This window comes from Oncorhynchus tshawytscha, unplaced genomic scaffold (genome assembly GCF_018296145.1).
Source record: "Oncorhynchus tshawytscha isolate Ot180627B unplaced genomic scaffold, Otsh_v2.0 Un_scaffold_6703_pilon_pilon, whole genome shotgun sequence".
NCBI classification, from domain to species: Eukaryota; Metazoa; Chordata; class Actinopteri; order Salmoniformes; family Salmonidae; genus Oncorhynchus; species Oncorhynchus tshawytscha.
Genome location: NW_024609792.1, coordinates 185,001 through 205,000, shown reverse-complemented (window position 1 = coordinate 205,000; position 20,000 = coordinate 185,001). Strand labels below are relative to the sequence as shown.

The following is a 20,000-nucleotide window of genomic DNA, read 5'->3' as shown; positions in this document are numbered from 1 at the left end:
TCTGTAGTCAGGACGACAGAGCTGCAGTAGACCCAGACTCTGTAGTCAAGACGACAGAGCTGCAGTAGACCCAGACTCTGTAGTTAAGACGACAGAGCTGCAGTAGACCAGACTCTGTAGTCAGGACGACAGAACTGCAGTAGACCCAGACTCTGTAGTCAAGACGACAGATCTGCAGTAGACCCAGACTCTGTAGTCGACCCAGACTCTGTAGTCAGGACGACAGAGCTGCAGTAGACCCAGACTCTGTATTCAGGACGACAGAGCTGCAGTAGACCAGACTCTGTAGTCAAGACGACAGATCTGCAGTAGACCCAGACTCTCCTCTGTCAGGACGACAGAGCTGCATGAGACCCAGACTCTGGGTGGCAGAATACAGGCAGAGCTGCAGTACCAGAGAGTTGTCAGGACGACAGAGCTGGAGTAGACCCAGACTCTGTAGTCAGGATGACAGAGCTGCAGTAGACCCAGACTCTGTAGTCAGGATGACAGAGCTGCAGTAGACCAGACTCTGTTGTCGGGACGACAGAGCTGCAGTAGACCCGGACTCTGTAGTCAGGACAGATGGCAGGGGGGGGCGTCCAACGGTCGACTCAGGCGTCCAACGGTCGACCATAAATATGAGTGTGGTTCTCCTCTGCTCTCTCCCTGACCACATGATAATAGGCTGGGTGGCAGAATACAGGCTGAGCTCACACACACAGAGAGGGAGAGGAGAGGAGAGGAGAGGAGAGGAGAGGAGAGGAGAGGAGAGGAGAGGAGAGGAGAGGAGAGGAGAGGAGAGGAGAGGAGAGGAGAGGAGAGGAGAGGAGAGGAGGGGAGGAGGGGGAGAGGAGGGGAGAGGAGAGGGAGGGAGGGAGGGGGAGAGGAGAGGAGGGAGAGGGAGGGGAGAGGAGAGGAGAGGAGAGGAGAGAGGAGAGGAGAGGAGAGGAGAGGGGAGGGGAGGAGAGGAGAGGAGAGGAGAGGGAGGGAGAGGAGAGGAGAGGAGAGGAGAGGAGGGAGAGGAGAGGGAGGAGAGAGAGGAGAGGAGCTGCTCTGAGAGAGACGAGGCCTGCCTGGGAGTTCCCCCAGCCTAGCTGTCTGAGAGAGGAGGCCTGCCTGGGAGTTCCCCAGCCTAGTGCTGCTCTGAGAGAGACGAGGCCTGCCTGGGAGTTCCCCCAGCCTAGTGCTGCTCTGAGAGAGGAGGCCTGCCTGGGAGTTTCCCAGCCTAGTGCTGCTCTGAGAGAGACGAGGCCTGCCTGGGAGTTCCCCCAGCCTAGTGCTGCTCTGAGAGAGGAGGCCTGCCTGGGAGTTTCCCAGCCTAGTGCTGCTCTGAGAGAGACGAGGCCTGCCTGGGAGTTCCCCAGCCTAGTGCTGCTCTGAGAGAGAGGAGGCCTGCCTGGGAGTTCCCCAGCCTAGTGCTGCTCTGAGAGAGGAGGCCTGCCTGGGAGTTCCCCAGCCTAGTGCTGCTCTGAGAGAGAGGAGGCCTGCCTGGGAGTTCCCCAGCCTAGTGCTGCTCTGAGAGAGGAGGCCTGCCTGGGAGTTCCCCAGCCTAGTGCTGCTCTGAGAGAGAGGCCTGCCTGGGAGTTCCCCAGCCTAGTGCTGCTCTGAGAGAGACGAGGCCTGCCTGGGAGTTCCCCAGCCTAGTGCTGCTCTGAGAGAGGAGGCCTGCCTGGGAGTTCCCCAGCCTAGTGCTGCTCTGAGAGAAACGAGGCCTGCCTGGGAGTTCCCCAGCCTAGTGCTGCTCTGAGAGAGGAGGCCTGCCTGGGAGTTCCCCAGCCTAGTGCTGCTCTGAGAGAGACGAGGCCTGCCTGGGAGTTCCCCAGCCTAGTGCTGCTCTGAGAGAGAGGAGGCCTGCCTGGGAGTTCCCCAGCCTAGTGCTGCTCTGAGAGAGGAGGCCTGCCTGGGAGTTCCCCAGCCTAGTGCTGCTCTGAGAGAGACGAGGCCTGCCTGGGAGTTCCCCAGCCTAGTGCTGCTCTGAGAGAGAGGAGGCCTGCCTGGGAGTTCCCCAGCCTAGTGCTGCTCTGAGAGAGGAGGCCTGCCTGGGAGTTCCCCAGCCTAGTGCTGCTCTGAGAGAGAGGAGGCCTGCCTGGGAGTTCCCCAGCCTAGTGCTGCTCTGAGAGAGACGAGGCCTGCCTGGGAGTTCCCCCAGCCTAGTGCTGCTCTGAGAGAGGAGGCCTGCCTGGGAGTTCCCAGCCTAGTGCTGCTCTGAGAGAAACGAGGCCTGCCTGGGAGTTCCCCCAGCCTAGTGCTGCTCTGAGAGAGGAGGCCTGCCTGGGAGTTTAAGCCTAGTGCTGCTCTGAGAGAGAGAGGCCTGCCTGGGAGTTCCCCAGCCTAGTGCTGCTCTGAGAGAGAGGAGGCCTGCCTGGGAGTTCCCCAGCCTAGTGCTGCTCTGAGAGAGGGGCCTGCCTGGGAGTTCCCCAGCCTAGTGCTGCTCTGAGAGAGAGGAGGCCTGCCTGGGAGTTCCCCAGCCTAGTGCTGCTCTGAAGAGGGGCCTGCCTGGGAGTTCCCCAGCCTAGTGCTGCTCTGAGAGAGAGGAGGCCTGCCTGGGAGTTCCCCAGCCTAGTGCTGCTCTGAGAGAGAGGAGGCCTGCCTGGGAGTTCCCCAGCCTAGTGCTGCTCTGAGAGAGACGAGGCCTGCCTGGGAGTTCCCCCAGCCTAGTGCTGCTCTGAGAGAGGAGGCCTGCCTGGGAGTTCCCCAGCCTAGTGCTGCTCTGAGAGAAACGAGGCCTGCCTGGGAGTTCCCCCAGCCTAGTGCTGCTCTGAGAAGGAGGCCTGCCTGGGAGTTCCCCAGCCTAGTGCTGCTCTGAGAGAGACGAGGCCTGCCTGGGAGTTCCCCAGCCTAGTGCTGCTCTGAGAGAGGAGGCCTGCCTGGGAGTTCCCCAGCCTAGTGCTGCTCTGAGAGAGAGGCCTGCCTGGGAGTTCCCCAGCCTAGTGCTGCTCTGAGAGAGACGAGGCCTGCCTGGGAGTTCCCCAGCCTAGTGCTGCTCTGAGAGAGAGGCCTGCCTGGGAGTTCCCCAGCCTAGTGCTGCTCTGAGTTCCCCGAGGAGGCCTGCCTGGGAGTTCCCCAGTTCCTAGTGCTTCTGAGAGAGACGAGGCCTGCCTGTGCTGCCTGAGAAGAGAGGCCTGCCTGGATCTGTCAGCACAAGGCCTCAGCGCAGACAGGAAAACAAGACGGAGGTTTAAAACAAAGGGCCAAACAAGTGGTGGAACAACAGAGCAGTTAGTTCCGTGTTCTCTGGGTTCCCCGGCAGGCAGCAGTTTAAAGGGCCGTTAAAGAGTTGGTTCTCTGGGTTCCCCGGCAGGCAGCAGTTTAAAGGGCCGTTAAAGAGTTGGTTCTCTGGGTTCCCCGGCAGGCAGCAGTTTAAAGGGCCGTTAAAGAGTTGGTTCTCTGGGTTCCCCGGCAGTCAGCAGTTTAAAGGGCCGTTAAAGAGTTGGTTCTCTGGGTTCCCCGGCAGGCAACAGTTTAAAGGGCCGTTAAAGAGTTGGTTCTCTGGGTTCCCCGGCAGGCAACAGTTTAAAGCGCCGTTAAAGAGTTGGTTCTCAGGACAGATTACTCATACACAGGACAGCATCCAAGTGTTCTGTTGACTGACAGACCAGACCAGACCAGACCAGACCAGACGAGAGACGACCATTGTCAGCCAGTGGCGGAGACCAAGGTTTATGGAGATTTATGAGTTCATCGAGCTTGGATCCTAAACAAGATTGTAGCCGAGGTCAGTCCCTCTGTCACGACTTGAAGGAGATGGACTGAGCCAGAACTGTCCTGTGTTTGTCTGACCAAGTGTCTGTCCGGGTTCACACGTCTCACTGTAGGAACCAACGGCTAGCTCATCTGCTTCTCATCAAGTTCAACTGTGATATTTGGGTGTTGTGATGTTGGAGAGGTACAAGACAGGGATGTCCTCTCTCTCCCTTGCTCTTTGTTGAGCGTTAAAGGGGTTTGGAGTTAAAGGGAAGCTCACCAATTGTTTTACATGTAGACTTATTTTCACTCTTTCTGGGATTGTAGTTGAGCCCCAAAACCATTTTTTTTTCGTAACAGAAAATTGCCCTAATTACACTTGCCATTAACTACAATGCGTTGTGAAAATGTGCCTGAAGCATGTTATAAAGCATGTTATAAAGCATGTTATAAAGCATGTTATAAAGCATGTTATAAACCATGTTATAAACCATGTTATAAAGCATGTTATAAAGCATGTTATAAAGCATGTTATAAAGCATGTTATAAAGCACTCCAAACCAACTCATTGTTTAGAGGTGTTTAAAGCTACAAGGTGCCAGATCGACATTACACAAACCCTTTACTGATGGTTTATACTGTATGTCTCTCTGAAGTTGATCTGGTTGGTTTTAGAGGTGTTTAAAGCTACAAGGTGCCAGATCTACATTACACAAACCCTTTACTGATGGTTTATACTGTATGTCTCTCTGTGCTCCTTGTAGACCCGGTCCAGTCAGTCTCAGTGCTGTTGGAGCTGCAGGATATCCTGTTGAGGACGGGTCTGAAGGATCGGAGCCGTCTGCTGCTGGGGCCTTTCTCCTGTAGCGCCGCCCTAGAGGCCAGGTGGTGTAGGCACAGCAGCAGTCCTGAACCTGAGACTGGGACCCCTAAACTACTGCTGGACCTGAAGGGAGGCCTACTGCAGGTGAGAGGGAACACCCACAATCCTCTGGTTGGAGGCTCCCTGATTTCCCCCTCATTCCTTCCTGATTCCGGGAATTCTTCCAGCCAGGTTTTCTGGGAAACTAACAGAATTTAGAGAAATGTATCAGATTATTTACAACCCTGTGTGCCATTCTCACCCTAATTCAGTAACATAGAGTTAGTCCACCTTTCTGTCAGAGATCTGATGAGACCAAACATTTTCCCCATACTGTCATTCATCACCCTAATGACCTCTACTGGTTTATTCATCACTCTAATGACCTCTACTGTTATTCATCACCCTAATGACCTCTAATGACCTCTACTGGTTATTCATCACCCTAATGACCTCTACTGGTTATTCATCACCCTAATGACCTCACCCTAATGACCTCTACTGCTTATTCATCACTCTAATGACCTCTACTGGTTATTCATCACTCTAATGACCTCTACTGTCATTCATCACCCTAATGACCTCTACTGGTTATTCATCACCCTAATGACCTCTACTAATGACCTCACCCTAATGACATCTACTGTTATTCATCATTCTAATAACCTCTACTGTTATTCATCACTCTAATGACCTCTACTGTTATTCATCACCCAAATGACCTCTACTGGTTATTCATCACTCTAATGACCTCTACTAATGACTTCTACTGTTATTCATCACCCTAATGACCTCTACTGGTTATTCATCACTCTAATGACCTCTACTAATGACCTCTACTGTTATTCATCACTCTAATGACCTCTACTGGTTATTCATCACTCTAATGACCTCTACTAATGACCTCTACTGGTTATTCATCACTCTAATGACCTCTACTGGTTAATCATCACCCTAATGACCTCTACTAATGACCTCACCCTAATGACCTCTACTGTTATTCATCATTCTAATAACCTCAACTGTTATTCATCACTCTAATGACCTCTACTGTTATTCATCACCCAAATGACCTCTACTGGTTATTCATCACTCTAATGACCTCTACTAATGACTTCTACTGTTATTCATCACCCTAATGACCTCTACTGGTTATTCATCACTCTAATGACCTCTACTAATGATTCTACTGTTATTCATCACTCTAATGACCTCTACTGTTATTCATCACTCTAATGACCTCTACTGTTATTCATCACCCTAATGACCTCTACTGGTTATTCATCACTCTAATGACCTCTACTAATGACTTCTACTGTTATTCATCACTCTAATGACCTCTACTAATGACCTCTACTGTTATTCATCACTCTAATGACCTCTACTGTTATTCATCACTCTAATGACCTCTACTGTTATTCATCACCCTAATGACCTCTACTGTTATTCATCACTCTAATGACCTCTACTAATGACCTCTACTGTTATTCATCACTCTAATGACCTCTACTAATGACCTCTACTGTTATTCATCACTCTAATGACCTCTACTGTTATTCATCACCCTAATGACCTCTACTGGTTATTCATCACTCTAATGACCTCTACTAATGACTTCTACTGTTATTCATCACTCTAATGACCTCTACTAATGACCTCTACTGTTATTCATCACTCTAATGACCTCTACTGTTATTCATCACCCGAATGACCTCTACTGTTATTCATCACTCTAATGACCTCTACTAATGACCTCTACTGGTTATTCATCACTGTAATGACCTCTACTGTTATTCATCACCCTAATGACCTCTACTGGTTATTCATCACTCTAATGACCTCTACTAATGACCTCTACTGGTTATTCATCACTCTAATGACTGTTAGGGATCGACTGGTACTTCTACTGTTAGGGATTGATTGGTACTTCTACTGTTAGGCTGAAGACTGGTACTTCTACTGTTAGAGATCGACTGGTACTTCTACTGTTAGGGATCGACTGGTACTTCTACTGTTGGGATCGACTGGTACTTCTACTGTTAGGGATCGACTGGTACTTCTACTGTTAGGGATCGACTGGTACTTCTACTGTTAGGGATCGACTGGTACTTCTACTGTTAGGGATCGACTGGTACTTCTACTGTTAGGGATCGACTGGTACTTCTACTGTTAGGGATCGACTGGTACTTCTACTGTTAGGGAGATACTTATACTGTTAGGGATCGACTGGTACTTCTACTGTTAGGGATCGACTGGTACTTCTACTGGTAGGGATCGACTGGTACTTCTACTGTCAGGGTACAGACTGGTACTTCTACTGTTAGGGTACAGACTGGTACTTCTACTGTTAGGGTACAGACTGGTACTTCTACTGTTAGGGTACAGACTGGTACTTCTACTGTTAGGGATCGATTGGTACTTCTACTGTTAGGCTGAAGACTGGTACTTCTACTGTTAGGGTACAGACTGGTACTTCTACTGTTAGGGATCAGACTGGTACTTCTACTGTTAGGGATCGACTGGTACTTCTACTGTTTGGGTACAGACTGGTACTTCTACTGTTAGGGTACAGACTGGTACTTCTACTGTTAGGGTACAGGCTGGTACTTCTACTGTTAGGGTACAGACTGGTACTTCTACTGTTAGGGTACAGACCTGTACTTCTACTGTTAGGGTACAGACTGGTACTTCTACTGTTAGGGTACAGACTGGTACTTCTACTGTTAGGGTACAGACTGGTACTTCTACTGTTAGGGTACAGACTGGTACTCTACTGTCAGGGTACAGACTGGTACTCTACTGTTAGGGTACAGACTGGTACTTCTACTGTTAGGGATCGACTGGTACTTCTACTGTTAGGGATCGACTGGTACTTCTACTGTTAGGGATCGACTGGTACTTCTACTGTTAGGGATCGACTGGTACTTCTACTGTTAGGGATCGACTGGTACTTCTACTGTTAGGGATCGACTGGTACTTCTACTGTTAGGGATCGACTGGTACTTCTACTGTTAGGGATCGACTGGTACTTCTACTGTTAGGGATCGACTGGTACTTCTACTGTTAGGGATCGACTGGTACTTCTACTGTTAGGGAGATACTTCTACTGTTAGGGATCGACTGGTACTTCTACTGTTAGGGATCGACTGGTACTTCTACTGTTAGGGATCGACTGGTACTTCTACTGTTAGGGTACAGACTGGTACTTCTACTGTTAGGGTACAGACTGGTACTTCTACTGTTAGGGTACAGACTGGTACTTCTACTGTTAGGGTACAGACTGGTACTTCTACTGTTAGGGATCGACTGGTACTTCTACTGTTAGGCTGACAGACTGGTACTTCTACTGTTAGGGTACAGACTGGTACTTCTACTGTTAGGGTACAGACTGGTACTTCTACTGTTAGGGATCGACTGGTACTTCTACTGTTTGGGTACAGACTGGTACTTCTACTGTTAGGGTACAGACTGGTACTTCTACTGTTAGGGTACAGGCTGGTACTTCTACTGTTAGGGTACAGACTGGTACTTCTACTGTCAGGGTACAGACCTGTACTTCTACTGTTAGGGTACAGACTGGTACTTCTACTGTTAGGGTACAGACTGGTACTTCTACTGTTAGGGTACAGACTGGTACTTCTACTGTTAGGGTACAGACTGGTACTTCTACTGTCAGGGTACAGACTGGTACTTCTACTGTTAGGGTACAGACTGGTACTTCTACTGTTAGGGTACAGACTGGTACTTCTACTGTTAGGGTGACAGACTGGTACTTCTACTGTTAGGGTACAGACTGGTACTTCTACTGTTAGGGTACAGACTGGTACTTCTACTGTTAGGGATCGACTGGTACTTCTACTGTTAGGCTGAAGACTGGTACTTCTACTGTTAGGGTACAGACTGGTACTTCTACTGTTAGGGTACAGACTGGTACTTCTACTGTTAGGGTACAGACTGGTACTTCTACTGTTAGGGTACAGACTGGTACTTCTACTGTTAGGGTACAGACTGGTACTTCTACTGTTAGGGTACAGACTGGTACTTCTACTGTTAGGGTACAGACTGGTACTTCTACTGTTAGGGTACAGACTGGTACTTCTACTGTTAGGGTACAGACTGGTACTTCTACTGTTAGGGTACAGACTGGTACTTCTACTGTTAGGGTACAGACTGGTACTTCTACTGTTAGGGATCGACTGGTACTTCTACTGTTAGGGTACAGACTGGTACTTCTACTGTTAGGGATCGACTGGTACTTCTACTGTTAGGGATCGACTGGTACTTCTACTGTTAGGGTACAGACTGGTACTTCTACTGTTAGGGTACAGACTGGTACTTCTACTGTTAGGGTACAGACTGGTACTTCTACTGTTAGGGTACAGACTGGTACTTCTACTGTTAGGGTACAGACTGGTACTTCTACTGTTAGGGTACAGACTGGTACTTCTACTGTTAGGGTGAAGACTGGTACTTCTACTGTTAGGGTACAGACTGGTACTTCTACTGTTAGGGTACAGACTGGTACTTCTACTGTTAGGGTACAGACTGGTACTTCTACTGTTAGGGATCGACTGGTACTTCTACTGTTAGGGTACAGACTGGTACTTCTACTGTTAGGGTACAGACTGGTACTTCTACTGTTAGGGTACAGACTGGTACTTCTACTGTTAGGGTACAGACTGGTACTTCTACTGTTAGGGTACAGACTGGTACTTCTACTGTTAGGGTACAGACTGGTACTTCTACTGTTAGGGTACAGACTGGTACTTCTACTGTTAGGGTACAGACTGGTACTTCTACTGTTAGGGTACAGACTGGTACTTCTACTGTTAGGGTACAGACTGGTACTTCTACTGTTAGGGTACAGACTGGTACTTCTACTGTTAGGGTACAGACTGGTACTTCTACTGTTAGGGTACAGACTGGTACTTCTACTGTTAGGGTACAGACTGGTACTTCTACTGTTAGGGTACAGACTGGTACTTCTACTGTTAGGGTACAGACTGGTACTTCTACTGTTAGGGTACAGACTGGTACTTCTACTGTTAGGGTACAGACTGGTACTTCTACTGTTAGGGTACAGACTGGTACTTCTACTGTTAGGGTACAGACTGGTACTTCTACTGTTAGGGTACAGACTGGTACTTCTACTGTTAGGGTACAGACTGGTACTTCTACTGTTAGGGTACAGACTGGTACTTCTACTGTTAGGGTACAGACTGGTACTTCTACTGTTAGGGATCGACTGGTACTTCTACTGGTAGGGATCGACTGGTACTTCTACTGTCAGGGTACAGACTGGTACTTCTACTGTTAGGGTACAGACTGGTACTTCTACTGTTAGGGTACAGACTGGTACTTCTACTGTTAGGGTAAGACTGGTACTTCTACTGTTAGGGTACAGACTGGTACTTCTACGTTAGGGTACAGACTGGTACTTCTACTGTTAGGGTACAGACTGGTATTTCTACTGTTAGGGTACAGACTGGTACTTCTACTGTTAGAGTGAAGACTGGTACTTCTACTGTTAGGGTACAGACTGGTACTTCTACTGTTAGGGTACAGACTGGTACTTCTACTGTTAGGGATCGACTGGTACTTCTACTGTTTGGGTACAGACTGGTACTTCTACTGTTAGGGTACAGACTGGTACTTCTACTGTTAGGGTACAGACTGGTACTTCTACTGTTAGGGTACAGACTGGTACTTCTACTGTTAGGGTACAGACTGGTACTTCTACTGTTAGGGTACAGACTGGTACCTCTACTGTCAGGGTACAGACTGGTACTTCTACTGTTAGGGTACAGACTGGTACTTCTACTGTTAGGGTACAGACTGGTACTTCTACTGTTAGGCTGAAGACTGGTACTTCTACTGTTAGGGTACAGACTGGTACTTCTACTGTTAGGGTACAGACTGGTACTTCTACTGTTAGGGATCGACTGGTACTTCTACTGTTAGGCTGAAGACTGGTACTTCTACTGTTAGGGTACAGACTGGTACTTCTACTGTTAGGGTACAGACTGGTACTTCTACTGTTAGGGATCGACTGGTACTTCTACTGTTTGGGTACAGACTGGTACTTCTACTGTTAGGGTACAGACTGGTACTTCTACTGTTAGGGTACAGGCTGGTACTTCTACTGTTAGGGTACAGACTGGTACTTCTACTGTTAGGGTACAGACCTGGTACTTCTACTGTTAGGGTACAGACTGGTACTTCTACTGTTAGGGTACAGACTGGTACTTCTACTGTTAGGGTACAGGCTGGTACTTCTACTGTTAGGGTACAGACTGGTACTTCTACTGTTAGGGTACAGACTGGTACCTCTACTGTTAGGGTACAGACTGGTACTTCTACTGTTAGGGTACAGACTGGTACTTCTACTGTTAGGCTGAAGACTGGTACTTCTACTGTTAGGGTACAGACTGGTACTTCTACTGTTAGGGTACAGACTGGTACTTCTACTGTTAGGGATCGACTGGTACTTCTACTGTTAGGCTGAAGACTGGTACTTCTACTGTTAGGGTACAGACTGGTACTTCTACTGTTAGGGTACAGACTGGTACTTCTACTGTTAGGGTACAGACTGGTACTTCTACTGTTAGGGTACAGACTGGTACTTCTACTGTTAGGGTACAGACTGGTACTTCTACTGTTAGGGTACAGACTGGTACTTCTACTGTTAGGGTACAGACTGGTACTTCTACTGTTAGGGTACAGACTGGTACTTCTACTGTTAGGGATCGACTGGTACTTCTACTGTTAGGGTACAGACTGGTACTTCTACTGTTAGGGATCAACTGGTACTTCTACTGTTAGGGATCGACTGGTACTTCTACTGTTAGGGTACAGACTGGTACTTCTACTGTTAGGGTACAGACTGGTACTTCTACTGTTAGGGTACAGACTGGTACTTCTACTGTTAGGGTACAGACTGGTACTTCTACTGTTAGGGTACAGACTGGTACTTCTACTGTTAGGCTGAAGACTGGTACTTCTACTGTTAGGGTACAGACTGGTACTTCTACTGTCAGGGTACAGACTGGTACTTCTACTGTCAGGGTACAGACTGGTACTTCTACTGTTAGGGTACAGACTGGTACTTCTACTGTTAGGGTACAGACTGGTACTTCTACTGTTAGGGTACAGACTGGTACTTCTACTGTCAGGGTACAGACTGGTACTTCTACTGTTAGGGTACAGACTGGTACTTCTACTGTCAGGGTACAGACTGGTACTTCTACTGTTAGGGTACAGACTGGTACTTCTACTGTTAGGGTACAGACTGGTACTTCTACTGTTAGGGTACAGACTGGTACTTCTACTGTTAGGGTACAGACTGGTACCTCTACTGTTAGGTACAGACTGGTACTTCTACTGTTAGGGTACAGACTGGTACTTCTACTGTTAGGGTACAGACTGGTACTTCTACTGTTAGGGTACAGACTGGTACTTCTACTGTTAGGGTACAGACTGGTACTTCTACTGTTAGGGTACAGACTGGTACTTCTACTGTCAGGGTACAGACTGGTACTTCTACTGTTAGGGTACAGACTGGTACTTCTACTGTTAGGGTACAGACTGGTACTTCTACTGTTAGGGTACAGACTGGTACTTCTACTGTTAGGGTACAGACTGGTACTTCTACTGTCAGGGTACAGACTGGTACTTCTACTGTTAGGGATCGATTGGTACTTCTACTGTTAGGCTGAAGACTGGTACTTCTACTGTTAGGGTACAGACTGGTACTTCTACTGTTAGGGTACAGACTGGTACTTCTACTGTTAGGGATCGACTGGTACTTCTAGTGTTTGGGTACAGACTGGTACTTCTACTGTTAGGGTACAGACTGGTACTTCTACTGTTAGGGTACAGGCTGGTACTTCTACTGTTAGGGTACAGACTGGTACTTCTACTGTCAGGGTACAGACCTGTACTTCTACTGTTAGGGTACAGACTGGTACCTCTACTGTCAGGGTACAGACTGGTACCTCTACTGTTAGGGTACAGACTGGTACTTCTACTGTTAGGCTGAAGACTGGTACTTCTACTGTTAGGGTACAGACTGGTACTTCTACTGTTAGGGTACAGACTGGTACTTCTACTGTTAGGGATCGACTGGTACTTCTACTGTTAGGCTGAAGACTGGTACTTCTACTGTTAGGGTACATACTGGTACTTCTACTGTTAGGGTACAGACTGGTACTTCTACTGTTAGGGTACAGACTGGTACTTCTACTGTTAGGGTACAGACTGGTACTTCTACTGTTAGGGTACAGACTGGTACTTCTACTGTTAGGGTACAGACTGGTACTTCTACTGTTAGGGTACAGACTGGTACTTCTACTGTTAGGGTACAGACTGGTACTTCTACTGTCAGGGTACAGACTGGTACTTCTACTGTTAGAGTACAGACTGGTACTTCTACTGTTAGGGATCGACTGGTACTTCTACTGTTAGGGTACAGACTGGTACTTCTACTGTTAGGGATCAACTGGTACTTCTACTGTTAGGGATCGACTGGTACTTCTACTGTTAGGGTACAGACTGGTACTTCTACTGTTAGGGTACAGACTGGTACTTCTACTGTTAGGGTACAGACTGGTACTTCTACTGTCAGGGTACAGACTGGTACTTCTACTGTTAGGGTACAGACTGGTACTTCTACTGTTAGGGTACAGACTGGTACTTCTACTGTTAGGCTGAAGACTGGTACTTCTACTGTTAGGGTACAGACTGGTACTTCTACTGTCAGGGTACAGACTGGTACTTCTACTGTCAGGGTACAGACTGGTACTTCTACTGTTAGGGTACAGACTGGTACTTCTACTGTTAGGGTACAGACTGGTACTTCTACTGTCAGGGTACAGACTGGTACTTCTACTGTCAGGGTACAGACTGGTACTTCTACTGTTAGGGTACAGACTGGTACTTCTACTGTCAGGGTACAGACTGGTACTTCTACTGTCAGGGTACAGACTGGTACTTCTACTGTTAGGGTACAGACTGGTACTTCTACTGTTAGGGTACAGACTGGTACTTCTACTGTTAGGGTACAGACTGGTACCTCTACTGTTAGGGTACAGACTGGTACTTCTACTGTTAGGGTACAGACTGGTACTTCTACTGTCAGGGTACAGACTGGTACTTCTACTGTTAGGGTACAGACTGGTACTTCTACTGTTAGGGTACAGACTGGTACTTCTACTGTTAGGGTACAGACTGGTACTTCTACTGTTAGGGTACAGACTGGTACTTCTACTGTCAGGGTACAGACTGGTACTTCTACTGTCAGGGTACAGACTGTTACTTCTACTGTTAGGGTACAGACTGGTACTTCTACTGTTAGGGTACAGACTGGTACTTCTACTGTTAGGGTACAGACTGGTACTTCTACTGTCAGGGTACAGACTGGTACTTCTACTGTTAGGGTACAGACTGGTACTTCTACTGTCAGGGTACAGACTGGTACTTCTACTGTTAGGGTGAAGTCTGGTACTTCTACTGTTAGGGTACAGACTGGTACTTCTACTGTTAGGGTACAGACTGGTACTTCTACTGTTAGGGTACAGACTGGTACTTCTACTGTTAGGGTGCAGACTGGTACTTCTACTGTTAGGGTACAGACTGGTACTTCTACTGTTAGGGTACAGACTGGTACTTCTACTGTTAGGGTACAGACTGGTACTTCTACTGTTAGGGTACAGACTGGTACTTCTACTGTTAGGGTACAGACTGGTACTTCTACTGTTAGGGTGCCATTAACAGGAAGATCAGTCACAACTCAGCACTTAATACATAATCATACACTTCCTTCTGCAAATACTGAGTGTTTGTGGTGTTTTAATGAAGTCTTGTACAAAAACCACCCAAATTCCTTCCGTTCCAGCCCCAAACTTTAGAAATACCCACATGTTCCTGTTTTTACGTTTAGTCACCCTCCTCCACAGCAGAGTAGAGCCCAGTCTGGTTCCGTGTCTCAACTATTTTTTTGACTCAGAGATTCCTGCCTGCCTTCCTGTCCAAACCCCATCCCCAATCCCATCCTTAATCCCCAACCCCATCCCGAACTCTACCCTCTCCTTAAAGCCCCCAAACCAATCCTCCTTAACCCCCCTTCCCAACCCCCCCCCAACCCCATCTTTAACCCTCACCACCAACCCCAACCCCATCCTTAACCCCCAGCCCCTTCCTTAACCCCTTCCTTAACCCCATCTTTAACCCTCACCACCAACCCCAGCCCAACCCCATCCTTAACCCCAACCCCATCCTTAACCCCAAGCTCCAACCCCATCCTTAACCCCCAACCCCTTCCTTAACCCCAGCCCCAACCCCAACCCCATTTTAACCCTCACCACCAACCCCAGCCACAACCCCATCCTTAACCCCCAACCCCATCCTTAACCCCAAACTCCAACCCCATCCTTAACCCCCAGCCCCAACCCCATCCTTAACCCCTAACCCCATCCTTAACCCCAACCCCTTCCTTGACCCCATCTTTAACCCTCACCACCAAACCACAGCCCCAAATCCATCCTTAACCCCAGCCCCAACCCCATCCTTAACCCCAACCCCATCCTTAACCCCAACCACTTCCCCCATCTTTACCCCATCCTTAACCCCCCCCAGCCCCAAATCCATCCTTAACCCCCAGCCCCAACCCCATCCTTAACCCCATCCTTAACCCCCAACCCCTTCCTTGACCCCATCTTTAACCCTCACCACCAAACCCCAGCCCCAAATCCATCCTTAACCCCCACCCCCAACCCCATCCTTAACCCCATAACCCCATCCTTAACCCCCAACCCCTTCCTTGACCCCATCTTTAACCCTCACCACCAAACCCCAGCCCCAAATCCATCCTTAACCCCAGCCCCAACCCCATCCTTAACCCCTAACCCCATCCTTAACCCCCAACCCCTTCCTTGACCCCATCTTTAACCCACCACCAAACCCCAGCCCCAAATCCATCCTTAACCCCCAGCCCCAACCCCATCCCTAACCCCATCCTTAACCCCCCCACCCCCCATCTTTAACTCCATCCTTAACCCCCCATCCTTAACCCCATCCCAACCCCAACTCCTTAACCCCAACCCCATCCCTTAACCCCCCCAGCCCCATCCTTAACCCCCAGCCCCATCCTTAACCCCAAACCCATCCTTAACCCTCACCCCAACCCCACCCATCCTTAACCCTCACCCCAACCCCACCCTTCCTTAACCCTCACCCCAACCCCACCCATCCTTAACCCTCATCCCCAGCCCCAACAACTCAACACTTAATACATAATCATACATTTCCTTCTGCAAATACGGAGTGTTTGTGGTGATTTAATGAAGTCTTGTACAAAAAACACCCAAATTCCTTCCGTTCCAGCTCCAAACTTTTTCCTGTTTTTACGTTTAGTCACCCTCCTCCACAGCAGAGTAGAGCCCAGTCTGGTTCCGTGTCTCAACTGTTTTTTGACTCAGAGATTCCTGCCTTCCTGTCCAAACCCATTCCCCAAGCCCCAGCCCAACCCCCCACCCCATTCTTATCCCCCACCCCAGCTCCATCCTTATCCCCCAACCCCATCCTTAACCACCAGCCCAAACTCCATCCTTAACCCCCAGCCCAAACTCCATCCTTAACCCCCAGCCCAAACTCCATCCTTAACCCTCAGCCCCAGCCCCATCCTTAAACCCCAACCCCGTCCTTAACCCCCATCCCCATATTTAACCCCCAGCCCAAACCCCATCATTAACCCCTAACCCCATCATTAAACCCCAAACCCATCCTTAACCCCCAGCCCCAACCCCATCCTTAACCCCCAGCATCAACCCCATCCTTAACCCCCATCCTTAACCCCAGCCCAAACCCCATCCTTAAACCTAACTCCATCCAACCCCATCATTAACCCCCAACCCCATCCTTAACCCCCAACCCTATCCTTCACCCCCTACCCTATCCTTCACCACCTACCCCATCCTTAACCACCAACCCATCATTAACCCCCAAACCCATCCTTAACCCCCAACCCCAGCCTTAACCCCCAACCCTATCCTTCACCCCCCCACCCTATCCTTCACCCTCCCCCATTCATAACCCCCAACCCATCCTTAACCCTCAACCTCATCCTTAACCCCCAACCCTATCCTTCACCCCTACCCCATTCCTAACCCCCAACCCCATCCTTAACCCCCAACCCCATCCTTAACCCCCAACCCCATCCTTAACCCCGAACCCATCCTTAACCCCCAAACCCGTCCTTTACCCCCAAACCCATCCTTAACCCCCAACCCCATCCTTAACCCCCAAACCCATCCATAACCCCAACCCCATCCTTAACCCCCAACCCCATCCTTAACCCCCAGCCCCATCCTTAACCCCCAACCCCATCATTAACCCCAAACCCAGTCTTTACCCCAACCCCATCCTTTACCCCCAACCCCATCCTTTACCCCCAACCCCATCCTTTACCCCAACCCCATCCTTAACCCCATCCTTAACCCCTAGCTCCTACCCCCAACCCCATTCTTAACCCCCAACCCCATCATTAACTCCCAACCCCATTCTTTACCCCAACCCCATCCGTAACCCCTAACCTCATCCTTAACCCCCAACCCCATTCTTTACCCCAACCCCATCCTTAACCCCCAACCCCATCATTTACCCCCAACCCCATCCTTTACCCCAACCCCATCCTTAACCCCATTCTTAACCCCTAGCTCCTAGCCCCAACCCCATCCTTAACCCCCAACCCCATTCTTAACCCCCAACCCCATCATTAACTCCCAACCCCATTATTTACCCCAACCCCATCCTTAACCCCCTAACCTCATCCTTAAACCCCAACCCCATCCTTAACCCCCAACCCCATTCTTTACCCCAACCCCATCCTTAACCCAACCCCAACCTTAACCCCCAGCCCCATCCTTAACCCCCAAACCCATCCTTAACCCCCAGCCCCAACCCCATCCTTTACCCCAACCCCATCCTTAACCCAACCCCAACCTTAACCCCCAGCCCCATCCTTAACCCCCAAACCCATCCTTAACCCCCCTTAGCCCCAACCCCATCCTTTACCCCAACCCCATCCTTAACCCAACCCCATCCTTAACCCCCAACCTTAACCCCCAGCCCCATCCTTAACCTCCAACCCCATCCTTAACCCCCAACCCCATCCTTAACCCCCAACCCATCGTTAACTCCACCTTAACCCCCAACCCCATCCTTTACCCCAACCCCATTCTTAATCCCCAACCCCATCATTAACCCCCAACCCAGTCTTTACCCCAACCCCATCCTTAACCCCATTCTTAACCCCTAGCTCCTAGCCCCAACCCCATCCTTAACCCCCAACCCCATCATTAACTCCCAGCCCCATCCTTAACCCCAACCCCATTCTTAACCCCAGCCCCAACCCCATCCTTTACCCCATCCTTAACCCCCAACATTAACCCCCAGCCCCATCCTTAACCCCGAACCTTTTCCCCAGCCCCATCCTTAACCCCCAACCCCATCCTTAACCCCCAACCCCATCCTTAACCCCCAACCCCATCCTTAACTCCACCTTAACCCCCAACCCCATCCTTAACCCCCATCCCCTATCCCATCCTTTACCCCAACCCCATCCTTTACCCCAACCCCATCTTAACCCAACCCCATCCTTAACCCCCAACCTTAACCCCCAGCCCCATCCTTAACCCCCAGCCCCATCCTTAACCCCCAACCCCATCCTTAACCCCATCTTTAATCCCCAACCCCATCCTTAACCCCATCCTTAACTCCCAACCCCAACCTTAACCCCCAACCCCATCCTTAACCCCATCCTTAACCCCAACCCCATTCTTAACCCCCAGCCCCAACCCCATCCTTTACCCCATCCTTAACCCCCAACATTAACCCCAGCCCCATCCTTAACCCCCGAACCTTAACCCCCAGCCCCATCCTTAACCCCCAACCCCATCCTTAACCCCCAACCCCATCCTTAACCCCCAACCCCATCCTTAACTCCACCTTAACCCCCAACCCCATCCTTAACCCCCATCCCCTATCCCATCCTTTACCCCAACCCCATCCTTTACCCCAACCCCATCTTAACCCAACCCCATCCTTAACCCCCAACCTTAACCCCCAGCCCCATCCTTAACCCCCAACCCCATCCTTAACCCCATCTTTAACCCCCAACCCCATCCTTAACCCCATCCTTAACTCCCAACCCCAACCTTAACCCCCAACCCCATCCTTAACCCCATCCTTAACCCCCAACCCCATCCTTAACCCCCAACCCCATCCTTAACCCCCAACCCATTGTTAACTCCACCTTAACCCCCAACCCCATCCTTAACCCCCAACCCCATCCTTAACCCCATCCTTAACCCCCAACCCCATCCTTATCCCCCCCCCATCCTTAACCCCCAACCTTAACCCCCAACCCCATCCTTAACCCCCATCCCCAACCCCATCCTTAACCCCCAACCCCATCCTTAACCCCCAACCCCATCCTTAACCCCATCCTACCCTGTATAGTAGTACCCTGTCATGTACTATTCTCCTTGTGTGTGTTTAGGTGTTCTGGGGCCAGGAGCATGTAAATTGTCTGCGGCTGGTGTATGAACACCTGCAGGCCTACCTCCAGAGGAACCAGGGATCTGGGTCTGGGTCTGGGTCTGGGACTGGGACTGGGACAGGGTCTGGGACTGGGTCTGGGACTGAAGAGGAAAAGCCCCCCTTTGACACCCAGTCACCCCCCTCCCCTGAATCCCCCTCCCCCAGGACAGAACACAGCTCTGATGACCTCCGCACCGGGCTGTTCCAGTACATACAGAACTCAGGTAACCATCATACCTCACAACTAACTATTCACCTGTTTCTCAGGTAATAACACACTGTTACTATCTATTAGATACAGGACTCAGGTAATAACACACTGTTACTATCTATTAGATACAGGTAATAACACACTGTTACTATCTATTAGATACAGGTAATAACACACTGTTACTATCTATTAGATACAGGTAATAACACACTGTTACTATCTATTAGATACAGGTAATAACACACTGTTACTATCTATTAGATACAGGTAATACCACACTGTTACTATCTATTAGATACAGGTAATACCACACTGTTACTATCTATTAGATACAGGTAATAACACACTGTTATTATCTATTAGATACAGGACTCAGGTAATAACACACTGTTATTATCTATTAGATACAGGTAATAACACACTGTTACTATCTATTAGATACAGGACTCAGGTAATAACACACTGTTACTATCTATTAGATACAGGACTCAGGTAATAACAACTGTTATTATCTATTAGATACAGGTAATAACACACTGTTACTATCTATTAGATACAGGACTCTTGTAATAACACACTGTTACTATCTATTAGATCCAGGACTCAGGTAATAACACACTGTTACTATCTATTAGATACAGGTAATAACACACTGTTACTATCTAT

At 49.2% G+C, this 20,000-nt stretch overlaps 1 protein-coding gene across 1 annotated transcript in view; it reads left to right on the top strand.

The window, feature by feature from the left end:
* LOC112240893 (vacuolar protein sorting-associated protein 13B) overlaps positions 1 to 20,000 on the top strand; it is a 407,100-nt gene that overhangs the window by 245,834 nt on the left and 141,266 nt on the right. The window contains 2 exon segments of the mRNA XM_042318131.1: positions 4,431 to 4,633; positions 19,083 to 19,347. Of these exon segments, the coding sequence (XP_042174065.1) occupies positions 4,431 to 4,633; positions 19,083 to 19,347 (468 nt within the window).